At 40.0% G+C, this 26,030-nt stretch overlaps 1 protein-coding gene across 1 annotated transcript; it reads left to right on the top strand.

Moving 5' to 3' along the window:
- The first annotated feature begins 701 nt into the window (after positions 1-701).
- rps6ka5 (ribosomal protein S6 kinase, polypeptide 5) lies at positions 702-24,813 on the top strand. The gene is made up of 17 exons (XM_037746704.1): positions 702-985; positions 5,836-5,907; positions 6,027-6,245; positions 6,450-6,565; positions 6,668-6,769; positions 8,128-8,211; positions 8,361-8,464; positions 8,560-8,710; positions 8,886-9,047; positions 11,140-11,280; positions 12,972-13,105; positions 14,167-14,260; positions 16,050-16,220; positions 16,516-16,707; positions 19,139-19,298; positions 19,945-20,108; positions 21,193-24,813. Exons 1-17 carry the CDS (start codon positions 916-918, stop codon positions 21,487-21,489), a joined length of 2,433 nt encoding a protein of 810 aa, XP_037602632.1. The 5' UTR covers positions 702-915; the 3' UTR covers positions 21,490-24,813.
- Positions 24,814-26,030: the final 1,217 nt, after the last annotated feature.

Genomic DNA, 26,030 nt, shown 5'->3' with positions numbered 1-26,030 from the left:
AAGCGTTCGTCTAATCAAGTGGGGACAGCCTTGTGTCTAGTGACACGCCCACCAAGCGTCCAATGTTGGGAAGCGTTGCGTCCCCTCGCGATAAAAAACGCCCCTGTGGACACATACCATTACGATCATCATCCAGGCAAAGTTCCGCGACCAAACGATGAAATTCACCGTGCTGTTTGTGGGCCTGGAGGATAGGGTGGACCCAGAATCTCCAGCGGCGGCGGAGTTGGTACCTCTGGTACCGCAAAAAAAGCAGGGCAATTGCGAAGATCAGTTTCCTTCTTCTGTTCATGGCAGATGACAGTTGGCTATGATCCGCTGTCCCTCCAAAACTTGAAATAAAGCCGGGAAAACGTCACCGCCCAGTATTGGTCAATCATCCATCAATCATCTATCGTGTCACCACCTACTGGAACGCCCACCAAGCGTCCAATGTTGGGAAGCGTCGCGTCCCCTCGCGGTAAAAACGCCCCTGTGGACACGTACCATCAGTGCATGGAGTGCCCGTGGTGCGGAGAAGATCGTCCTATCATTCTGCCTTGAATTAATTAAAGAAAAACGAAAAAAAAAAAGAGCCGGCTCTTATCGTTCACTTAAAAGAGCCGGCTCTTATCGTTCACTTAAAAGAGCCGGCTCTTATCGTTCACTTAAAAGAGCCGGCTCTTTGAACCTGCTCGTTCTTGACGACCCATCACTAGTGGTAGTGGTGGTGTAGCTGGAAGAAGCAAGTGTTTCCTTCTGGGGCTTTGCTTGCTGCTTTGCTTCTAGTAGCAACAATCTGCCCATTTATCTGCTTAAGTTTGGAGACGTTTTAACTCTCTTGTTTTATAATTAATACCCCTGCATGTTAATGTTGTAAACTAGCTTTTCGAGGTGTCTGAAAAGCATCTTTTTTTAACATAAATTTGGGACACGATGCCATCCCCGATGGAGGGATCTTCCAGAGAAGGTGACCTCTTTACTGTGAAACATGAGCTGAAAAATGGTAAGTTAGCTGCTAGCTTCACTTTTAAAGCAGTCAATTTGTCATTTGACATTTATATTATATATTTTAGGAGAAACGTGTCAGGGGAAATGTTAAAAACGTTAGCTAGCTAGCTTGGAAGAAGAGCCAGCTGTCAATGGGCTACCAACAAGCAGCTAACTGCTAGCTCCTTATTACTCGAGAGCTATCTCTAACGTTACCTAACCATTTTACCAACGTTATCTAACAGATAACTACTTAATAACCGTGGTCAACAACCCAGGTAATAACATTACCTTAAGCTAGTTGTGAACTAGGCTAAATCAGAGCATCGACACAGCAAGTTGATGCTGCTGTTAACGCCTTAACTTCACCTTTATTCACGTTGTAAATGATTTTTAGGTATTGCCTGGTTCTGTTAGCCAACTTCTGCTTATTCCAACAGAGCAGACAGCTGTCAAGTCTCAAAGAGTAAAGCTTGGTTTCATTCTGCACATTATATACAGGACATCAAACATCTACAGTCACATCAGGCACTTTAATAATGAGTATACAGGTACATGTGCTTTGTTGAAATGATTTTACTGAATGGTATAGTGCCAAGGGAAGTAGTGTTGATATGCACAAAGCAGCCTCTCATAACATGTCTCCAAATGAATCAAACAGGAAGTTATATATACAGTTTCCTAAATAGTGTTATTAGAGTTGCAAGTCTACTGATTCAATGTGTTAACTTAACACTATTCAGCATCATCCTCAAGGTAAACCTGGGACTGTTGTGCTTTGTTCAAATGATCTTACTGAATGGTATAGTGCAAAGGGAAGTTGATATGCACAAGCAGCATCTCATAACTCTCCAAATGAATCAAACAGGAAGTTATATATATAGTTTCCTAAATAGTGTTATTAGAGTGACAAGTCTCAAAGAGTAAAACATTAGATTGGTTTCATTCTGCACATTATATACAGGGCATCAACATCTACAGTCACATTAGGCACTGTAATAATAGGTAGACAGGTACATTTAGTCTTGTTAACTTAATTCAGCATCATCCTCAATTCATTCTGCACATTACATAGGGCAGGGGGGTGTATATGAATGAATGAATTACTTTATTTTCGAACATAAAAATAAAAAAAAACATACAAAATAATAACAAACAAAACAAGAGTAATAGTGTCTGAAAAGGAGTAGGTAGAAGTAAAACTTATATATTCCCTACCCCTTTCTCACTTCTCCTCTAATAACTCATATATCATAGAATTATAATATAATACATAAACTATCCCAGATTTATTTACATCCCAAATTAAATATATGAACAGCATCCCAAGTTTATTTACAACCCACATATCCATCCGGAGTTTAAAAGTAGATATAAACCAACCCTTAACACAACTCTTAACACAACTCTTCCTCAACCATATACCTCCCAAAAATATCTTTTTTGTATAGCTTTTTAAAGTGATTTATATTTGTGCTCCGCTTCAACACATCACCTAACCCATTCCACAATCAACATCAACATCTGCAGTCACATGAGGGACTGTAATAATAGTAGACAGGTACATTTAGCCTTTACACTATTCAGCATCATCCTCAACTTGTGACTGCTATGCTTTGTTGAAATGATTTTACTGAATGGTATAGTGCAAAGTGAAGTTGATATGCACAAAGCAGCATCTCATAACATGTCTCCAAATGAACAGGAAGTTATATATACAGCTTTCTAAATAGTGTTATTAGAGTGGCAAGTCTCACACATTAGCTTGGTTTCATTCTGCACATTATACAGGGCAGGGGGGCGTACATCAAACATCTACAGTCACATTAGGCACTGTAATAATGGTAGACGGGTACATTTAGCCTTTACACTATTCAGCATCATCCTCAAGGTAAACCTGTGACTGCTGTGCTTTGTTGAAATGATCTTACTGAATGGTATAGTGCAAAGGGATATAGTGTTGATATGCACAAAGCAGCATCTCGTAACATCTCCAAAATGAACAGGAAGTTATATATATATATATATAGTTTCCTAAATAGTGTTATTAGCGTGGCAAGTCTACTGATTCCACTGCAGACGGCTGCTGAATGAAGTTTGACAGTGCTTCAGCTGCAACTGGTTTATAATGACACAGTGCTGCCGTTCAGGCTACAACATGATTATGCTGCACCCCCCATTTTACTGCCCTGCCCTAAATATGCAGTCAGTCTAGTTGACAGTTATTTTCACACAGCATTTTTAGCCCGCTGTATCAACTTAGCCCAGCTTTGGATACCTACTAAGTCCATTCATTTGTCTTAATCTTCCTGCTATATATCAATGATATTTGTATGGAAAAGTGTAAAAAAAAAAATATATATATATATATATATATATATATGCTACAGGGGACAGGATTGGTATGGTGTGACTAATTTTAGTCATAGTTGTGTTGATGCTTTGATAGGGATTCAATACCAGATCGAATATCGGGCCAATACTGACTCAAATAACCGGATCGGATATCGGTGACAATGGGGCCGATCTTTTTGATTCCATGTTTTATATACAATATACATTATAGATTTGAATTTTAATTCCTGTTTAAGTTTTCACCAATTTGCTGCTACATTAAAAGGGTTTAAACTTGAATTGTAATTCCTGTTAATTTTGAAGATTTGTACGATTCATTATTTTAATAATAAATAACAATTCAGTAAATTTTATCTATGTATTATTTGTTACATTTTGTTTTACAAAGTTAAGAAAGCAATGTTTAAGTCAAACCTGATGTTGCCTTTCACATAAATGAACGATCCCAGTCACTTCCACACAGTGAGGCATACAGCTTATTAATTAAACACTGGTATCGGATCGGTACTCGGTATCGGCCGATACCCAAAGCCCAGGTATCGCTATCAAAATCTGGACAGAAAAAATTAGATCGGTGCATCGCTATAAAAAGAAAGAATATCCACTTTTCTGGATGAACGGTTTGTTGAAATTTAGTCGGGTTTTTAAGTTTGATTACTCAGGAAGCCAACCAAAATACACTATTCAAGCTTTTTATTCTCCTGTAGACTAAAGAGGCGCCTCTTGTCTAACAGTAAGGAAATCCTCTGTCAGTCTATTAATAAACACCGAAATCAAACTTGGCCTTGGCGGATGAGCTTGACAAGGGTGTTATGCAACCTGAACCCCTGACCTCACATTTGAAGGACAGCGTTGTTGTTTTGAAATGATACAGTACTATGCACCATCGAAGTGTCAAATAGTTGCAGCATTTCTTCTCGTGCGTAACGGGAGAAGCAGTGGAAAAAGATGAAATCAGCCGCTTTAATTGCTCAGTAGCCTATTTTCACAGTGTGAGACAGAAGGAATGTGTTCACTACAATGGACATGCATGTCTAAGAGCGTGCTATGCTCAGTCATCTGTACTGGGAGACCATGATTTAGAAAGACACGAGGAGTCACTGACAGTGTGTGCTGAAGATCTCTGATTGAAGATAATGACCTTTTTTTTGCTGGTTAATGTGGCAAGTTTGCCTTCAGTTGCATGGAAGATTATCTCATATTATTTACATGAAGGTAGTTTACTGATTATGCATCTATTCTGTCGCACATTTTTACAATTCAACAAAATCACCTATACAACATGCCCAGTCTGCTGCTGTCGGCTATGCATTCATTTAACCACCACCCAGACTTTCCTAACTTGTCCTGTGTTTTAAATCGCTGATCCTCCAGTTTAAAGCAACCTTTTAGCGTTGCAGAGTTTGACTTCATTCGCCTCATGGCTGAGAGTCTCTTTGTATCAAAAAGAAATGCAAGAATACATTATTTATAACATGGGCACCAGTTACAAAACAAAAAGTACAGTACAGGACTGTAAGGTGATGTAATGTGCCTTCTGGTGTCCAGCTTTTGGCAACGACGGCTTAAAACAGCTGATCAGGTTCAAATGTACAGCTTGGCTGCATCAACGCCACGGTATCCAACAGACAATGAGAGTGTCTGAAGAGGCTGGTAATTTTATCGCTGAAATATCAGCTCTTTAGCTTTCTGGTTAACTATTAGCTTCTTTTCTAGGGCTGTCCTCAAACAGAGAAACTCTTAACCGACTTAACAGAGATTTGCTCATAAGTTTCTTGGAAACAAGTCATTCAGCATGAAAAAAACATAAGAAAAATGACTAATTGACTAAAGAAATCTTAGTCGACTCAGACCAAAACGACAGATTAGTCGACTAATAATTGACTAAGAGCCCTAATCTTTTCACCTTTTTATAATTTAGTAGCAGAAACAGCTATACTGTAAAAAGGACCAGGATTAAATGTGGACTAAAGACATTTCTTTAATGAACCAGATCCTTCACTTTTGTACTCCAATCTGCATTCACAACTTATACCTATTCATATCTTTAATGTCTTGGTTTTAGTACTTATTATTTCGGCATTATTACTGAATGGCTCTCAGTTTGTGCCTATTCATAACGTGGCATCAATCACAGTAGGTGGGAGATTTATAATGCAAATGCAAATAGCAATTGCAGTCGCAAACAGCAGGGCTTTCAGTGTAGTGAATATAAACATACATTTTCCTGTGTTCCAGATTAAGCTTCAGATCGGTGGAAAAATACCTAATATGGAAAATATTCTTTGTTATTCTTTACTAGCTACTCATTGATAGTGAGTGTTTTTGTACAGATGTTAAAATATATAAATGATCCTTATGGGATTACATCTACTGATCTCCTGTAACATACTGTAACATGGTGTTTGTTATTTATTTTTCTTTAGTATTTTATCATTCAAGCCACATTTGTTTTGTTATATGAATTGAGTGGTTTATCTGATTCTCTTTTTATTTCTGCTCTGACTTCAGCCAACCTGACGGGCCATGTAGAGAGGGTGGGCATTGAAAACTTTGAGCTATTAAAGGTGCTGGGCACAGGAGGTGAGTGAAACGTTTAATTTGTATTGACCAAAATGTGACATTTAGATGATAGTTACACCAGTCATTTCTTTGTTCTGCACTGAACTTTGCCCCCTGTCTTTGTTTATTTTAACCACCAGCATATGGCAAGGTGTTCCTGGTGAGGAAAGTGAGTGGTCATGATGCAGGGAAGCTGTACGCCATGAAGGTTTTGAAGAAGGCCACTATTGTACAAAAGGCAAAGACGGCCGAACACACACGGTCGGAGCGGCAAGTGCTGGAGCACATCCGCCAGTCTCCATTCCTCGTCACACTTCACTATGCCTTCCAGACGGACACCAAGCTGCACCTCATTCTCGGTTAGGATGATTTGTTTTTTTATAGGAAACTGCCTTCTGTGTTATGTTTATACAAGAAAAATATAAAGTTAATGATTGTCTTTAACCCCGTGAACGATTTCAACGGCTGAATGATTTAGTATAAACTGAAATTCCCTGAAGAAAAACTAACCCACTTATAGTACTTTGGATGAAACATGACATGCATGATATCTTTTATTACAGATTATGTAAATGGTGGGGAGCTCTTCACACATTTGGTGCAAAGGGTGCGATTTAAGGAGCAAGAAGTTGCCTTGTACAGTGGAGAGATTGTGTTGGCACTAGAACATCTACACAAGGTAACCCCCAGATTCAACACAACCAAGGTCTCTTACCTGCTCTAGAAGTTATCTATTGATGCTTCCATGCTGAGTGTTTTACTTGACATTTTCTTGTTGCAGCTTGGGATTGTCTACCGGGACCTGAAACTTGAGAATATTCTGCTGGATTCAAGTGGTCATATAGTTCTCACAGACTTTGGCCTCAGTAAAGAATTCGATCAGGTACAGTATATCTTGACAATACGTGTTAAAACCTCTCAACCCTTAACCCCTTACCATTCCACCCTCTTTTTTTGAGGGGTAGGGGTTGGGGGATAGGGGATGTTCAGGGGTAGATAAAAAGTCAGCAGTATATGTCACATAGAAGTGGTGTACGTCATCTGAAAGCTGGCAAGATTAATTTGAGATGTAGCTCAGCAAGTTGTTCTGGTCATTAATCAGAAATAAAAATAAATTAATAAATTAAATCAAATTGTGAAAGTGTATAAGAGCGAAGAACATGATGATGGACGTATATGATGGCCATCCCCATGCTCACTTATGGCTCATGAATTGTAGTAGCAATTTTTGGGTTGATACCATTTGGTACACAGGTTTAGTGCTAAATTTAACCATTTTTTACCACTCGAGAATTGATAAAAATTATCAATAATCCCTCCAAAATATCACATTAAGACACCAAGACCTTAAGAAACGTTATAGAAAAAGCCATGCTGTGATTTGGTATCCAAATTTTTGACATTTGGAGATTTCTGCAAGAATTGCATTTTTCAGTGATTGGATGGCGAGCACTTGTGTTCTGGAAACTGCTCAGAAACCCCCTTATTGTCAATCTAGTGGATGCAACGTTTGAAGAGGCTGTGATTATATAACGCAGCCTATATATTATAGAGGTCACAAAAGGTAATTTTATACAGTGAGGTCAAGTTGGTCTCACTACAATGAAATGGTTCCTATGGGGACTAACATCATCACACATGAATACAGTTGGGCTCATTGGATCCATAAGAGTCTCAGTTTTACCGTGATACGCAATTTATGTAATTCCTATGCAGAAATATTGAAATAGACTGTTTTTTCCTCGCCAAAATTTAGCGTAAATCCGTAACATTATGGAGCGTTTTTGCCAACAAGCTAGTATGACATGTTTGGTACCGATGGATTCCTTAGGTTTTCTAGTTTCATATGCTGCCAGTATTATATATATGTAATATCTTCACTCTGGCTTGAAAGCTCAGCCCGAACAGAGTTTTTGAGTGTTAAACTCCTAATAAATAATGAATTAAAAAAAGGACTAATTGTTGCTCATTTAGTCATGAATATTAAATATTCCCTGTAGCGTTTTCTTGAAAACAAACAAAAGTTCTGTTTGTATTCAGTGTTTCTCACTAAAACATGTTTGTATCCTTGAGGTCCAACAAACGTGATGAATGCATGTCTTCCTCATAAAACACTGGCAAAGCTTTTCGTGTATATTAAATACTTAAGATTTGAAATCTGCCCACCTGCAGGCACAAAGAAAACTGTGTTATATTTGGATTCTAAAATGTGTCTATTGATTTGTGTGTTTGTTAAAACAGGTGGAAAGGGCGTTTTCTGTCTGTGGCACCATTGAATATATGGCTCCAGAAATTGTGGAAGGAGGAGAGTCTGGACATGACAAGGTAATTTGTAGTTTAATGTTTTATGCTGTCGTCTGTTTGATCAAATCAAGCAGCCCAGACTCTCTCTGTATTCTTGAATGTGTTCGCTCTCCAGTGAGATTTTTTCGAGTTAGGCCAAAGTCACGGGTGGTTGCTTTCATGCATTCCAGGCGGTGGACTGGTGGAGCCTCGGCGTGTTGATGTACGAGCTTTTGACTGGCGGATCACCCTTCACCGTTGATGGAGATGAGAACTCGCACACGGACATCGCCAAGTATGGATTCTCCCTGATCATCAGCCACAATTTTAAGCTAGCTTTCCCTTATAATCCCTCTACAACACTGACCATATCTGTCTCACTCATCACAGGAGGATTTCAAAAAAGGATCCTCCGTTCCCCAAAGACATGGGACCTCTGGCCAAAGACGTCATCCAGCGACTCCTCATCAAAGACCCAAAGAAGAGACTGGGCTCAGGTCCTAATGGAGGAGAGAATGTAAAGAAACACGCGTTCTACCAGGTGGATCTCTTTGTTTGTCTTGAATATTTCACAATATTTAGAAAAACTAAATGGCAGGGTGGGCTGTTCCTCAACATAATGGAGCAGCTTTGAGTGAGTAGGAGTGTTTGTATAAGCTGCGTTAATAAGGATGGGGATGAACGACAGTGTTTTTCTTTTTCTAAACTCCCTTTAGAAAATAAACTGGGAGGACTTGGCAGCTAAGAAGGTGCCTGCCCCGTTCAAGCCGGTGATTCGGGACGAGCTGGACGTCAGCAACTTTGCAGAGGAGTTCACAGAGATGGACCCCACCTACTCTCCTGCAGCGCTGCCGCAGAACTGTGACCGCATCTTCCAGGTGGGAGAGCGTTAAGGGTTTTGTTAGACAACCAGACTATTTTTTGGTTGTGACTCATTGTTTTGTTGTTTACATACAGAAGTGGAGCATTCCTTTGTGCTCCTTGCAGGTCATTGCACAGGACAACATTTTTCTATTTGCTTTTACGCTCCTGTTTGTCTGGGCTTTGGTTGCAGGCAGTGTGAAATGTTGACACGGATGAAAAATTGCATTATACATTATCCACTTTTTGTCTGCGACTATATTTGACATACTCCACAGCAATTGAAGTAATCAAGTGAAGTTGTGAATGTCCTCAAAAGGTTGCTGTAAGTCAACATGAGTCTGTCTGTGTGCACTGGTATTCAAATTGACTAAAGAGTCTTTTATTGAAGTAATTGCTGCCATATGCAGCTCTTATTGAAGTAACAGATGTGAATGACTATTTTTGATGTAGCTTTGAACCATAATATGGCCCACAACTCTGTGCCAGCTGATGGCTGTCTGATGTATTGCATGAAATTTCAACTCTGATTGCCTTCTGGATCCTTGAGCTCGGTAGATCAATAGATCCATTAACGGGCTTCTCTCATGGAATAAAAGGTTACACTTTGAGAGCATCACCACGTCTGTCTCGGTTACGCCTTCAGTCTTTGATTGCCAACTTCATCTTGGCTTTTTTCGCTCTCAGCTGCCATTCACACAGTCTGAAATTTTGTGGTCTTTATAATTTGCAAGCCTAGCAATCTCTGAGATAACGACAGCAATCCCAATTTTAAACCGTGCACTTGCTCCCCCACGGTGCCTCACAAAACAAAATTAAAATTGCATTAAGAGCGCCAAGATGTAATTTCACAGCAGAGCAATCAAATATTCAAGCCCGGCAATTTGGGGCATCTCATTCATTCACCACCCATCCTTCCGTCCATCCATGGCTGTCACTACGTACCACACAGCTGTGTGTGTGTGTCGGTGAAAAAGGGAGAGAGAGATTAATGCCAGCTCAAAGCTCTGGGCTCCCCACAGCTGGAATTATGCAGGCAGCGCTCCACAATGACAGGTCTAACAATAGGAACAGCTGGACAGCCGCTGTCACTCACAAATTAACAGAATAGGGTTTATTGTGGAGCTGACAGGCTGGTTTGACAGAGAAACAGTTGAAGGAAAATGCACAACAATTTTAGAAGTTTCATAAGTTTTACAGTAAATATGGAAATTAGGGCTGTCAATCAATTATAATATTTCATCGCAAATTAATCACATTATTTATCTGTTCAAAATGTACCTTAAAGGGAGATTTGTCAACATGGGAGTGGACATATATGTTTGCTTTTTGCAAATGTATCTATATATTTATTATTGTAAATCAATTAACAACACAAAAAAGGACAAATATTGTCCAGAAAACCCCCCCAGGTACTGGGGGGGTTTTCTCCCTCACAGGTACTGCACCCTCACAGGTACTGCATTTAGCATAAAAAATATGCTCAAATCATAACATGGCAAACTGCAGCCCAACAGGCAACAACAGCTGTCAGTGTGTCAGTGTGCTGACTTGACTATGACTTGCCTCAAACTGCATGTGATTATCATAAAGTGGGCATGTCTGTAAAGGGGAGACTCGCGGGTACCCATAGAACCCATTTTCATTTGCATTATCTTGAGGTCAGAGGTCAAGGGACCCCTTTGAAAATGCCAGTTTTTCCTCACCAAAATTTAGGGTAAGTTTGGAGCATTATTTAGCCTCCTTCGCGATAAGCTAATATGACATGGTTGTTACCAATGGATTCTTTAGTTTTTTTCTAGTTTCATATGATACCAGTATCTTCACTCGCTTTAAAACTGAGTCGCTACAACCTAAAAATCGCAAATTGCGATAACGTGTTTTTATCGTGTTAGCTTTGACAGCCCTAATGGAAATATATAAAACCCATTAAGTGTCTATAAATGTCTGTAATATATGAAATAAGGTATAATCAGGAGAGTTTTAGTGCTGCAGGCTATTTCTGAGGTTGTAAACTGCAGCAGTGGATGTTTCCTTTCCCTCCGTCCTTATAGACCAACCCTCACTTTGAAATGTAAACACCTAGAGTTCATGTGTGTCTGTGTGCAGGGCTACTCTTTCATGGCCCCCTCCATCCTGTTCAAGAGGAATGTGGTGATGGACGACCCTGTCCAGCTGTGTGGGGGCTCTGAGAGGCCGGGCTCTGAGAGGCCGGGCTCTGCTGCGGTGGCCCGCAGCGCCATGATGAAGGTAAGACGGATGGACGTGGATCCCCCTGCACAAACACACTTAAACTAATGGCTGCTGTCACAGACAGATGAGATGTTTTCCCTCCTCTCCACTAGAACTTTTTTTTCCTACTGTACTTGTTTTACTCACTCACACTCAGATTGCAGGCATGAGTCTGTTTATTTAATGATGTTTGTTCAGGAATGCACTTGTGTATCTGTTCAACATAATGCTTTTTGAGGAGGTAGCGGTGCGTTGCCTTTTGTGGGCTCATTGGGTTTCACGCTTTCTCATCAACATCCTGGTTACCTGCTGCAAACATGGCTGTTTTCAAAATATATTTTATATTGGTTGTTGATTTGTTATATTACTGATAAGGATTATAATTAATCATGTTAATGCTTTTCAGTCTAATCCAAAAAGCTTTTAGCAAATGTTTGATTAATCAACAAAATGCTTGAATATTAAATTGCTTTTTCATAAAAAGAAAATCAGCATTTTGGCTTGCTTGTGAGCTTGGTCATTTCCTACTACTCTTTTAGTGCTTACACACTTTAGAAATGGGAAGTTTCAGCCGAGCAGTCAGGCAACAATCTGCTCCAAATGTGCCCACTATTCCAATAAAGCCTCAGCTCACGGCTCTACAGGTTTTTATGCCATTTTCAGTCACTAACAGGAAGCTAGTTAACAGTTTCTTGTCTTGTCTTGTAGTGATCTTCAATATCTTAACACAGATCTGGATAATGTAGATTTTTCACCGTTTGGCTGCTATGAACATTTGCCACTTCCACGTTTCACAACAACAACAACAACATTGCATAACAAGAGAAGTTTACTGGGTTCCTCCTAAAATGGTTTCCATGGACTGCTGCAGATCACTGTGTGGTGATGAACATTTTATGAACACAAAAACAACAACAAGTTTGAAGTTTATAATCACATAGAATAAGCAATATTTAGGGGAAAAAAACAAAGACGCAGCGGCCAAAGGACTTCAGGAGAATGTTGTCAGTGGTTATTGAATTAGGTTGCATGTTTAATATAAATACTGTATATAAGACCTCTAGATTAGACTTTGAGAAGACATAAAAGAAGATATTTATTCCTCACATTCATGACTTGTGTCAATCAGCGTATCCCAAAGCCCAAGATGACGTCCTCAAATGTCTTGTTTTGTCCACAACCCAAAGATATTCAGTTAACTGTCATAGAGGAGGAAAGAAACCAGAAAATATTCACATTTAAGAAGCTGGAATCAGAGAATTTTGACTTTTTTTTTTTTTCTTAAAAAATTACTCAAACCAATGAATCGCTTAACAATATAGTTGACAATTAATGAATAGTTGACAACTATTCAATTAATAGCTGCAGCTCAAGCATGATGTGTGTAATGTAAGTAGCAGTAGTTACAGTATTCTCTATAAGAAAGAAAAGCAGCCGTAGAGCTGCGATCATATAAATTAATCAAATAAATTAATTTGATCACTTGAAAAGCAGGAGTGCACAAAATCATAACTTATTGTAATCAACATAAATTAAATTCAAGTATTAAGTGCTTCAATATAAAAATAATTTAATACATTTTACTTACCCACCTTTTTATTGAAGACCTATTAACATTGAGGTAATTTGCAATTATTGGACACTGTGGTGATGCCTCTTCGTCACAATGTATATTTGACTTGTTTTGGTCCACTGTTGTCCCTCTGCAGGACTCTCCTTTTTATATGAGCTATGAGATGGACCTTAAGGACAGCGCTTTAGGAGAGGGCAGCTTCTCCATCTGCAGACGGTGCACGCACAAGAAGACTGGACAGAAATACGCCGTCAAGATTGTCAGCAAGAGGTACAAACTCACATCCTGCTCGCTCACATGTGTTTGTCAACCCAGATGTTTTTGTCTGTGTGATGTTTATAGTTTCACTGGATGAATCAGTCGTCCGCCCTCCTCCTCTCGCTGGCAGAACTTGGACTCTTATCAGCCAACTCTAAACAAAATCGTATATATATTTTAGTATGTTATATTAAACCGATGAATGCAAAACAATATCGGAATTTGACTCAATTACATAATTTCCCAGATTTTATTTGCCCTATTACTCTGTTAAAGGACGTGCCAGACGTGGGTTAAATAAATGTAAATACATCGCTGCTCTCAAACCTGGTTGTTTTTGCTGGAAACTGCTACAGCAACAACAAGCTTTGATCATTTGTGCTGACTGCAGTCCTACACTACACTCCTACACTCCTCCACTGACAGTGTGGCACCAAATATTATGGCTCTAATAAGAACAAACACATGTTCCTTCTTCTGACTGGGCATTAGTTGGAATTTGTCTGTGAAAATGGGTCCTATGGATACCCTTTACAGACATGCCCACTTTATGATAATCACATGCAGTTTGGGGCAAGTCATAGTCAAGTCAGCACACTGACACACTGACAGCTGTTGTTGCCTGTTGGGCTGCAGTTTGCCATGTTATGATTTGAGCATATTTTTATGCTAAATGCAGTACCTGTGAGGGTTTCTGCACAATATTTATCATTGTTTTGTGTTAATTGATTTCCAATAATAAATATATACATATATTTGCATAAAGCAAACATATTTGTCCACTCCCATGTTGATAAGAGTATTACATACTTGACAAATCTCCCTTTAAGGAACATTTTGAACAGATAAAAAATTTGCAATTAATTTGCGATTAATCGCGATTAAATATTTTAATCGATTGACAGGCCTAGCTAATATGTAATGAAAAGGCACTACTGTATAAATCAATAAAAAATGTCAATTAAAAACCTGTTAAATGATACAAAAACTGCTCCATTTCTCACTCTGTGTATATGTGTATTTATGTTGTATTTCGTGACGGTAATCTGACTTCCTGCGTGTGTTTGCTGTAGGATGGAGGCACAGACTCAGCGGGAAATAGCAGCCCTGAAGCTCTGCGATGGTCACCCTAACATTGTCAAGCTACATGAAATTTACCACGACCAGGTAAGGTTAATCGCGGCGGATACATTTGCGACCATAAATTCTGTTTTCCATGTTCTCTCTGTGGAGCCTGCGGGGACTGCAGCCTTATTAAGTCCTGGAACTGGAACAAGGCAGATTAATGGGGATGCTGGAAGCCCTCGAGGTCTTCCTTTATCTCTTCACGTATTGTCCCATAAACATCTCTCCGTGTGCTCGATATTTCACACCAAACGTATTTTTAAACTGCAGCTGCGCAAAACATCCATTTCATACCGCTGAATAGAAACAACCTAGATTTACTCGTGTTGCTAATCGAGCCGCACACTCGAACCAAACTAAGTGTGCATGTGCTCCAACGGTAGCTTACCTCGGTTATTGGGAAGGTGTGTCCGTGTGGCTGACTGTGTACAGGTTCATTAGCCCCGGTCCTTCAAGCCCAGGAGCACCACTTTAGTCCTGATGAGCTCAGTGGGGTTATTACTGTACCTCAGAGGCCTGTGACCCAGATCAAAGCGGCGCTGCCTCGCCTCGCCTCAACCGAGTCCTGCCTTTGTTCCCCAGACCCGGCGCTAATGAGAAACTCTACCCCGCCGCCCAGACGCATTATTCCCTTCCCACTTTGTTTGGCCCCTTTCACTTTTACTCAATACCATTATGGTTTGATCTCAACACCATGGGATCAAGGATGGCCTGTTTTTGCTCTATTTATTATGCAACAGTAAAATTCTCGTCCACCGTTTCACACGTTAAAAATACAACGTGCCGTTCCAGCTGTGATGAAAATACATTAAAAAACAAACGTTTCAATATTTGTTTAATTGCAAAACCTACAGGAATGTTTGCACCTGCAGTACTAATTCAGAGCATGTCAAATAATAAAGGTTGGAATTGGGTGTAACCAGGGTTTACGAACATATAGAACAACTACTGGACAAATGTTTTAAATAGCCATATAATAGATTTTACATAACTTGAAAATAAGTTAAATGAAGAAGCGGTCTAAAATATAAAATAGTGAGCCGGTTGGTTCGATTTCTATGTTTGTCAAATTCAAAATAGTGTTGTGTGGCTCGTAGTGCTAGTTTGAAGCTTCATTCATAACGTTGACATTCCAATTATTGTTATTAATACCATACCGAAACATTGTGTGTCTCTCTCCAACACGCCCATAGCGAGCGTGGTGGCGTTCCTCGTCTCTGTAATTGTCTCAGTCCAAAGTTCAAAAGTCCAAATTTATTGAAAAGAGATAGATGTAATCATTTCCAAAATGTTTTTATCTAACGAAATATTCTGTTTCAATCCATATTTGTTGGCGTTTAGCCTTTCAGAAACAAAATTTTTCACTGCGGTCAAAAAACGTCATTAAATATGATGACAGACATTCAACGCTTCATTCGAAAACCTCAATAGAAGCTTTAATTGTAAAAAAAATACTGCGTATGAAGAACAGCTTTTTTTTTTTTTTTTAGTGCACACACAGAACGGACAGCTAGTGGACCGTGGGAAGATATTTGCTGAATTTGACAAAAGTGTATTGGATTTCTTAAAATCGCAGAGGAGGCATGTAAACTTTTGTATAATATTAGTTTATAATTTATCTTGGCAACATATCTTATAAGTCACATAATATTAGGATATTTAATATGCTATCAATTAATTAATTAATTAATTTGGCATATTTCCCAATGGATAATTTGAGAAACTACACGATATACCGACAAAAAAAACGTCATATGCCGGCTAACGTAAACCCTGAGTTTCACAGAGGTTGGTGATGAGAAGTGTAAATATATTCTGTGTTTGTCTGTAGCTCCACACGTACCTGGTTCTGGAGCTGCTCGGTGGAGGGGAGCTGCTGGAGAGGATCCGCAGGAAGCAACACTTCAGCGAAACCGAGGCCAGCCGCATCATGCGAAAACTGGTGTCGGCCGCCAGTCACATGCACGACGTGGGAGTAGTGCACAGGGACCTTAAACCGGAGGTATTGGACACACATGCACAAAACTTTTCTCTGTTCTCTGAGCACAGTCTTTGTGATGACATACTGGATCACAAGCTTTTAAAACAGAACTACTGTGTTTTTCTGAACTTGTTATGATCTGTCGTGTTGTCATTCTGACTCTGCAATCTTCCATAAAACAAGAGTAAAATTGTTTGACCCTAACGTGGGTCAAAAGTACCTGGTCAGACAAGTCTTGATAGTAAGCTCTTGAGTGGACCTGTTTTGCTGAGCAGTAGAGAAATGATTGCTGTCCGTGTCTCCGATTGCTTCGTAGAACCTGCTCTTCACAGACGAGAGTGAGAACTCCGAGATAAAAATCATAGACTTTGGCTTTGCTCGCCTCAAACCACCAGACAATCAGCTCCTGAAGACTCCCTGCTTCACCCTGCAGTACGCTGCACCAGAGATACTCAAGTACGACGGCTACGATGAGTCCTGTGACCTCTGGAGTCTGGGGGTCATTCTGGTGAGTGGGTGTGGGACGACAGAGCCATGCTCAGGTTAAAACAAAATATGAACTGATGGAGAATCATTCATTATTCAACTCCACATTATCCTGAGGGGACAGAAACATATCAGCAGCCTGTTATCTTAGCACTTCTAGCACAAGTAGTTTATTTTACAGCAGTACATACTCAATATGTGTGCTATCGTTCAACATACTTTGGTATGAATAAACAGTAGTATGTATCTTTTCGGACGCACTGAGCAGTAATTTACGTAGTCACTTCCTGAGAGCCTCTTTGCCGGTTGAAGATGTGTAACCACGGTAACCTCATGTGACCAAAACGACAATTTGTGAGAATCAAAGTCTTGACTCTGAAACAATTTAAAAACTATTTTACGCCTAGCAAAGTGAAATCTTATACTTAGCTGTCCATCTGTTATGAACGTTGTTGTCACTACCGCATTGCATTGTGGGGTTGTTATGCCGCCGTAGTGTCCAGCGTTGCATACTGTAATATTTCACCGGATATAGTGTGCAATTTGCGTACTATTGGTTTCATACTAAGGTTTCGGACATACTAAAAAAATCTCACATACTGTTTTAGCGTACTAGATGGCATGTAAGTCTGGAATTTCGTACGCAGCCATTTTTAACTTTAAGAAAACTTATGTCAGGGTTAAAAAAAAAAAATACAACATCCAACTCAGTGCTGAAACAAGTGACCAATGGATCTGTTAGTTAACCAATTCAAAATCAAATTAATTAGTGGCAGCATTGATGTTGGTCTGCTTGACAAACGGATCCACATCTGCAAATATTTATGCAGAAAGAATAGGATTTAACTTTTAAATCCCAGAGTGTATGAGTATTTTATACTTTATAATACACATAAAATAATTTATAATTCAAGCACAGAATGTTATACATTATGCTAAATAGTGTTTGATATGATCAGGTTAAAAGTTACAGAGGATACTTAAAATGAAGCTTTCAGTTTGATGTTTTGATGCTGCTCAGTCAGGAATAAGTTTAAACAACAGATCATTGATTAACAAGTATAGGACTACTTCAGACCATCACGTTACACAATGCTCCAGGAAACTGACCTGATTAAATAAATCCACAGCTCAGATCTCCACTTTAAAGTTGTTTTTCATCATAATGTTAATTGAAGCAGCATTTCTAAAAAACAAATTAATTTTTAAATGAGCTCCATACAGTGATGACTCGTTGACATTATCCAGTTTGTGGATGAAACATTTGCTGTAGGCCGTTCTGATTAAGCAATCAGATGTTATTTTTGACTGATTTTGGCTGTAGTTTAGGCTTTCAGTGTGTGTGTGTATATGTATGTGTGTGTGTGTGTGTGTGTGTTTGTGTGTAGGGGCACATGCATGTATGCATGTGTATGCATGTTTAATCTTATTAGCATGATATTCATCTCCCTCTCTTGTTCAGCGCTACAACCTTCAGCATCCTGTGGTGAGCTGACACAGTTTAACGCTCACCACGGAATGAAGAGAAACCAGCCCGGCTCTCAGAGCTGGTTAAAGCTGTGCTAATATGAGACGTTGCTTCCAGACGGCAGCGGAAATGTCATCCTAATTCAACCTTTTTCTGTGTAGAGGAGGAAGATTAAAAGGAGAGGTAGAGAAGAGAAGGAGAGGGTACACAGAGGGGGAGGATTTCTATACTTGGCCAGTCATCTGTACAGAGTCTGGGCTCTCTGTGCAAGTTGTTGTTTCACACCGACGCCCCCTGGGGGGTTTTGGGAGTAGTATGCCTCATGGAGCTTTGATGAAATGGCTACTGACAAGCTGTGTGCACAATGCCCTGGAAGCAAAGTGAGCAGACAGAGACGGGGAGGGAGAGAGAGGGAGAGATCAGGACAGATTTTCCACTGCCAAAAGGGCTGTTCCCAACTCCTGTCATTCTAATGAGAAATCTGAGGGCAGACGGAAGCAGGCCAAGGTGAGCGTATCCTGTTCATTCAGCTGAGCACAGAGCGCTCTTCTGTTTAGTGCTGGTTCAACCACGGTCAACAACACGCGGCATAAACAGTCGTGATCGGTCAAGAGCTCTTTTAAAGCGTGTTGTTATTTGAACAGCAGTTTTTACACTAATGCCCAGCTACTTTCCCGGCTCAGCTTAGGCGACATGATTTACAACATCACACACATTGGCCGCCACTCTCTCTCTCTCTTGCTTCACCACTCACTTCCCACATACTCCAAATGACCCACGCTACTCTTACAAGAACTTGCTCTAGAGAGGGCCATTTGCGTTTTCCCTTTGGCCACCGTAGTTCTCCTACACGCTTGGCGCGCAGGAGAAGTATCTGCAACCTCATCACAAGATGTCACTAAACCCAACACACTGTTCCTTAAGGCCTGGAAACGGTATTCCTGGTGTTTTGACAGCAGATTGTGTGGTTCTCCTCTGTTCGCAGTACACCATGCTGTCTGGCCAGGTGCCTTTTCAGTGTCAGGAGAAGAGCCTGACCCACACCAGTGCTGAGGAAATTATGAAGAAAATCAAACAGGGAGACTTCTCTTTTGAAGGCGAGGCCTGGAGAAACGTGTCCCAGCAGGCCAAGGACCTGATACAAGGTGAGGATGGAGCTGCCGGCTTGTTCTTAAACCTAGTGTCTTAAACTGGGCTAGAAGTTTATTTTCAGATGTTATGTCACCTTGAATCTGTGGTTTAGAGCACATTTTAATGTATTAGTGACAAATATTTACTATTTGTAGAGGAAATTGTTTCACTATAGTGTGTATGATATGTAAATCGGCTTAAATACTGTAATTTGTCATGCCTTCTCCCGCATTTAAACCATACAACCATATAAAGTGCAGGTATACGTGCATGTTTTTTCACTAATCATAATTGAAAATACAGGCCTCTTTTACTCCAATTTCAGATGTGAACTGATGTGAATTACTCTCTCCAGTATTAGAAAACATTACAAACTTAGATTTAGTTGTTGTATATAGAGTTAGTGTCTGTTTTAAAAGACCTGACGGACAGTTTTGGAGTGAAACGTGTCCAAAAATATTGGATATTTTGAGTTTTGTTAGCAGGACTATACCCATTTGTTAACATTTGGATCACTGGTTGATGAACTTTTAACCCACAAAGTAGCTCACAGTGACTGAGCTACCTGAAGAGGAAATCACTTCCTCTTTGTGGCTCACCTCCTAACCTCCTCACGTATTTAGAGCGTTGAAGGAAATTATCCGTGTCTTGTTCCTGCAGAGCTGCTGACGGTGGACCCAAACAAGAGGATTAAGATGTGCGGCCTACGTTACAACGCCTGGCTCCAGGACGACAGCCAGCTGTCCTCCAACCCACTCATGACCCCGGACATACTGGGCTCCTCCACTGCCTCCGTCCACACTTACGTCAAAGCTACCTTTCATGTAAGAAATGACCAGCGGTGCATAGTTGTTTTTTTTATAGGTCAGGATCTTTTGGCTTTCTGTTGTCAAATTTGGGCTGTATTGAATAATTGCTTCCAACCTGCTGCTGCTCATGAACTGTACAGAAGCCACTCTTAAACACACACCAATAGAGTGCTGCAGGAATGAGTCCTAAACCTGGAAATAAGTCAACATTTTAGCACTTCCGGTTCCTTCATCTGGAAGTCAATTTTTTCAAGTGGCTAAATGAGACTACTAAACGTCATCATGCCAACTTGTCCGCCTTTACAGCCTCGTTGCGTATACTCGTGTTCATGCGACTGTGGTGTAGTTCGTTTATAGCCTAACGTTGGCCTTATTACTTCTGTTCCGGTGGTTGCATTTACACTTCAAAAATCATAAAAGTGGTGTTGCTGAACCAGAAAGTGTAAATATCATAAACGTGTGTTTGCCACAGATTATTTTCTGCAATAATCCAATTGAAAAATCCCATTGGCTTTTTGTCGAGGGAACCCATGGTGATTCTAACTTCCTGGTTGGCCTACAAAAATACGTCATCCCTGCATCACTCTATTGACCTGAAGATGGAAATTAACATTATTTTAAGAGTATTATGAGGTTAATTCTCTAAAGTTAAATAGGCAATTTTCACAATTTACTGTGAAATTTAGATGAAACGGTTTAAAAGAGAAAAAATTGGCGGATAAATCGACACTGTAAATATTTAATAGTTGCAGCCTAGTTGAGCAGATGTTGTGGTTCTGTATTTCATGCATGAAAAATGTATTTTCATTGGTAAAAACACATTTGATAACGCAACATTTTTGGTCCAAAAATGTGCAGACTAGATTTGGAAAATGCAGGGATGCACCAATCTGATATACTGGATCAGTGTTAGCACTGATGCTGACCCAGTTTAAGCACCGGTAAAGGATTAGTGCTCAATAACAGCAGATAACCTGAGTCGAGGAATCTGAATCAGTACCAGGAGAGAGAGAGCAGGATCAGTACATCCCTTGAAAAAGGAATAATTCAGAGAAAGCTTAATAACTCGCTCACCAATCCCCTTTTTTTTTTGTCCCAGGCATTTAACAAATGTAAGCGGGAAGGTTTCCGCCTGCAGACGGTGGACAAGGCGCCGCTAGCCAAGAGGAGGAAGATGAAAAAGACGAGTACCAGCACAGAGACCCGCAGCAGTTCCAGTGAGAGCACCCATTCCTCGACCTCCTCCTCCCAGTCTCAGACTGAGAAGACTTTCCCAGAGGGCATCGCTAAGCCGCAGCCCTCCAACAGCACGCCGCTCACCACGCCCGTGGCCCTGGGAACGGACTCTGAGCACCAACCAGCGCACCCAGCCTTTCACTTCTCAGAAGGACAGTGAGACAGCGAGAGGAAAACGGGAGATTCAGACAGTTTTGTGACCTGCAGGATGGCTCGGACCTCTTTCTCTCTTGTCCCTGGCAGCTCTCTGCCTCTGGCTCAATTGCATGGACGTCCGCACGTCTCCAAAAACCAAGCATGCAGCAGGAGCAGCAACCGTCACCTCAATATCAATCAATCATCACTAGCAATAGCCTATCCCTTTTCTTTCTCTCTCACGTTCACACACAGACTGTGTCAATCAGGGACTGGACCAGAAAGAAGTCTTCACCAGTGTCCAAAATGAAAAGGGCTGCCCTACTGCCCCAGGTCCAGACAGACAATGGAGAGACGTCTTCAGTCTCGTCATGAAATCTCTCTCTGTCCGCTATATTTACCTGTCTTTGTCCAATGCCTCCAGAGGTTTTAAAGGGAAAGTCGTAGTGTTTACACCATGGATGCTTTGTATTTTTCTGTCAAAGGGAGAGAAGAGATGCAGCGCAACGTAACGTCGGCCCACTTCTCTTTTCTGGGAAGTCTCTGCAAGATGGAGCAGGGTGTTTATATGTGAATTTTACAGACTGAGATTTATTTATGATAAGCTATATTGTTAACTTATTTATGGTTCAGACTGATCTGAAGAGAAATAATGGATAAAGTTGAAAAAAAAACAAGACATTTTATGTATGTGTGTGTTTTATCAGCTGAAAAAGACTGTTTCCATGTAGTCAGATGGTTGTTCATTCATCTTTGTAATCATCAATGCTTCAAGTAGGTCATTGGGACACAGTTATGTAGACATTGTAAGACTATTATAGGCAAGAAGAGATTAACACCATTAGCCACTGGTTAATGGTTGTCATATTTATGTAACCAAAGTCTTTTGGACTTTATTTATGGAGGGATTGAACTGCAGCTGTGTCCAGTGGTTAAAAAAACAAAAAACGATTTCCTTGTTTATAAGGATTAAAGAAGCAAAAGCGTAAACATCTTTTTATAGGAACAACCAAATGTGGATATGTTCAGCCAAATCTGTGGTTTTATTGTTGTATGGGGAGTACTGCTGCCTGAGGGGATGTGACCCTACAAGAAGAGCTATATTTAGACGTATTTTTGCCTCCGCTGTGGGAGTGTGACTACTTCAAGACTCGGCATCACTGCTGTTCCACATGGTCTGATCCTCACGTCAGTATTTAGCAAAGCAGTGGATTTGCCTTGTGTGGTATAGGACTTAATTGTCTCATTATCACTACAACCAATTGGATTGAGCAGAATATCCCAAACGGAAAACTCTGATCAGCTTAGTGCGAGGCGCATGCGTCAAGGAAGTGGCTTCAAGTGGCTTCTTTTTCACATGAAAAAAGATCAAATTATTTGAAAACGGAAAGATTTATGTGCCAAAAATTGCAATTAAATCAGGTAATGGAAAGTCTGAGTTAAGGGTGGTGATACATTAGGACATTGTAATGCAATATAGTGCAAAAAGTTGCCCCTTGTGTCACCGCCCAAAGTCTTAAAACTACTGCAAAACATCTACCCTTTATGAAAACGGCAAGTCCCCGAGGACAGACCTCAAACAAACTCTTTTTTATTTTTGACGCCATCCCTTTGCTCTGTTTACCATGTTGTACTGCATGACTGAAATGGTGATCTTTGCACTGTGTGACAGCTCTCACTTTGAGGCAGATATCTGGTTAGTATTAAGTCCCCAGTGCATGATGTAAACTGAAACATCAACCTCTTCTTTTTCTTTGTTTTTATGGGCAGATTCTCACTTGATTTAATGTGAGTTTGTTTACTTGCACATTTTGAATATGCCCGATTTAATTCGGGACTTTTACTGTTTGAGGTGTTTGGATGTGAACACCGAAACCCCTTTTTACAATAGCCTGAATATTGTAATGTCCCAATGTTACAATAGGAGAGTTAGGCGAGTAAACGCCGCGCTCTGTTAATTGTTTTTTGCAAGTATGTGTTAGTCTGTTTCCATGGTAATAGTTGAAATACTGTATTCTGTTGATATGTACAGGGGTATTTGTGTTCGGTATGTGAAGCTGCCTAGAAACAGTTTCTCCTGCTCAATCAGGATACAAATTCTTAGTCGGACTACTGTGTGCATTTAAACACACTCCCTCATCTTCTTCCATTTTAATGCACTCTGAATCTGAACCAAAGCATTAACTTCAAGGTAGCTGCTCTAAGCTGCATGAGATATTTCCTTTCATGCAAATATGCAAAGAAATGCTTCATAAATATCACGGTTTCTGTTTGTTTTTTGTCCAGATGTTTTTTTAGCTATGATAATTTTGTAACTGTGTGTTTCTTTAGATATTCTCTATAGGGTCTAAAATATCCACATCCAGCACATTATCATGCTTAAAACTATGCATCTCTTTTCGCTGTTGCTTTTACCATTTCAAAAAGACCTCGCCAAATGGGTCCAAACATAATGCTTAAAAGGGCGCAACACTCTGCACATCCATACTGTACTTTTACCCTCATAGTATCAGCCACAATAGAAATAGCAAAGTAGAACCCGTCGGCCGTATGAAAAGCTTGAATCCTTGGAGCTGAACACTACAAAAGCTCTTGTCTAACTTAGTTCGCATGAGTTCCCCGTTGCTGCCTCATTAAGCCTCTTTTCTTTTGTTTGGGTGTATTAATAGCTCAAGTGGAGGAAGAGGAAAAGTGTCCTATATTAAGCTCCCCTCTGGGAGCCAGGCTCTATTAGCTGATGTGCTGCAGTGCTGTTTGTTCCAAAGAAAATACCGTACTCCACACACAGCCTCTGTGGGACCCAGCTCTCTGCTCTTTGTAGGGAAAATAACAGAGTATAACAGGAAAGGGTTGGTTTAGTACCGACGTCTCTCGAGGGCACATTTTTAAAACTAGGTTTCCCCCCTTTGATGAACAACTTGTTCAGTGTGCCACCACGAGGAAGAGACGAGGGAGGGAAGCCAGTTTTGGTTTGACGTCCTGTTGTCTTTGATGCATTTTTGTTTATTTGGTTCCCTGGAAATTGAATCCTTTTTTCTGTGTACAGTGCTTCCTCTTTTTTTTTTGCTTGTAAGCCCGACAAGATAAATCCTTTGTAGCTTTTTGCAACATTAATCAGAGCGGCTGGTAGTTTGAACTGATTTTGTATAAACCTGTGAGTGCTGTGGTGCGTTTTTAGAGTCAAAGCTTTGGATTTGGGATATTCCTGCTTCTGTGCTTCTGTATGTGCTTAAGAGACAGATTTGGGTGCCAAAGCTGAAAGTGTCATCTTGCACTGAAAGCACGGCTTCTCCATTTGGTGCTTTTGTGCATGTTTTGTCTGTGAAAGTGCTAATTTTTTTAGACAGATGCTGCTGGCTCTTGTTTTGGTCAGCTTTTATTATGGGATCTTATGGAGCTGTCCGCGGTGCTGAAGTGACCAAACCTCTGGTGGTGCTGCAAAACACAACTGGCTTTCTTTCCACAATAACCTGTAATAATGTGATCCTTCAAAGCAGTGATTCCCAACCAGGAGTACTCTGTGAAGTTGCCAGGGGGTAGCTGGGTAATGCTAAGAACTAGAAATTATTGCTAATGAGGAAAATAAACACACAAATTGGATTACAAACTGGTATGAGGCTGATGTTAAAGGAAAACCACACTAATTTTGTATAAAGCCTTTTATGGCAAAATCTGATTAATTTGATTCAAGTGATGTCACTCTGACACGTCGACTTCGGTTAGGGCTGAAAACTACAAGTTTGAAATTTAAATTAGAAAGAAGTGATCTTACCAGACCAGAAACGGTATTCAATTTTGTATAATTAATAGTGTTAAATAACTTCTAGGTTTGTATACACTTAAATATTAGAATATTAAATACTAGGGCTGTCCTCGACCAAAGAAAGGCTTAGTCGACTACCGCTCATACGATTTAATCAACCAGTTCAAGGTTCCTTATTTGTCATATGTCAATTCCAGCAAAGCAAATCTTTGGTCTCAGGTTCCTTCAATAATGCTCTTAAAATATGTATCTATAAAAGGGGAAATCACACAAGTTAATGTAAAAGCAAAAATTATCATATAAGGCATAAAATAGTGCATTTAAAATAAATGTAAAGTAGTAATGTAGATGTAAATTTGTAATTTAGTTGATGACAGTATTTCAGATGGGAAAACTGAATGTAAACAATAGATCTGTGAAACTGAGTTTCTCTACAAAGAAACGCACAAAAGCACCACTTTGTGCTCATAACTTTCTTAGAAATAATTTATTATGCATTAAAAAGCATAAAAAGAACCAATCGACTAAAGAAATCTTAGTTGACTAAGACCAAAACAACCAATTAGTCGACTAAGAGTGGGCATCCCAATTAAATATATATATATATTGTGGGTAATTTCAGACAAAAAAAGGTTGGGAACCACTGCTTCAAAGGGTCAGTTCAGTCAAATGATAAAAAACAAACAGTTAACAGTTTTCATAGGAACGTTTTCTGTGGCAGAAAGTAGTCTCAATGAAAAAAGTCCCCTTTATGGTGTGGAGTATCCAAAGTAACTGGGACATTGTTTCTGCAAATAGAAATT

The sequence above is a fragment of the Sebastes umbrosus genome, chromosome 16 (genome assembly GCF_015220745.1).
Source record: "Sebastes umbrosus isolate fSebUmb1 chromosome 16, fSebUmb1.pri, whole genome shotgun sequence".
Classification (NCBI taxonomy): Eukaryota; Metazoa; Chordata; class Actinopteri; order Perciformes; family Sebastidae; genus Sebastes; species Sebastes umbrosus.
Note: the sequence above shows the minus strand (reverse complement) of the source record. Positions and strands in the feature narration are given on the sequence as shown.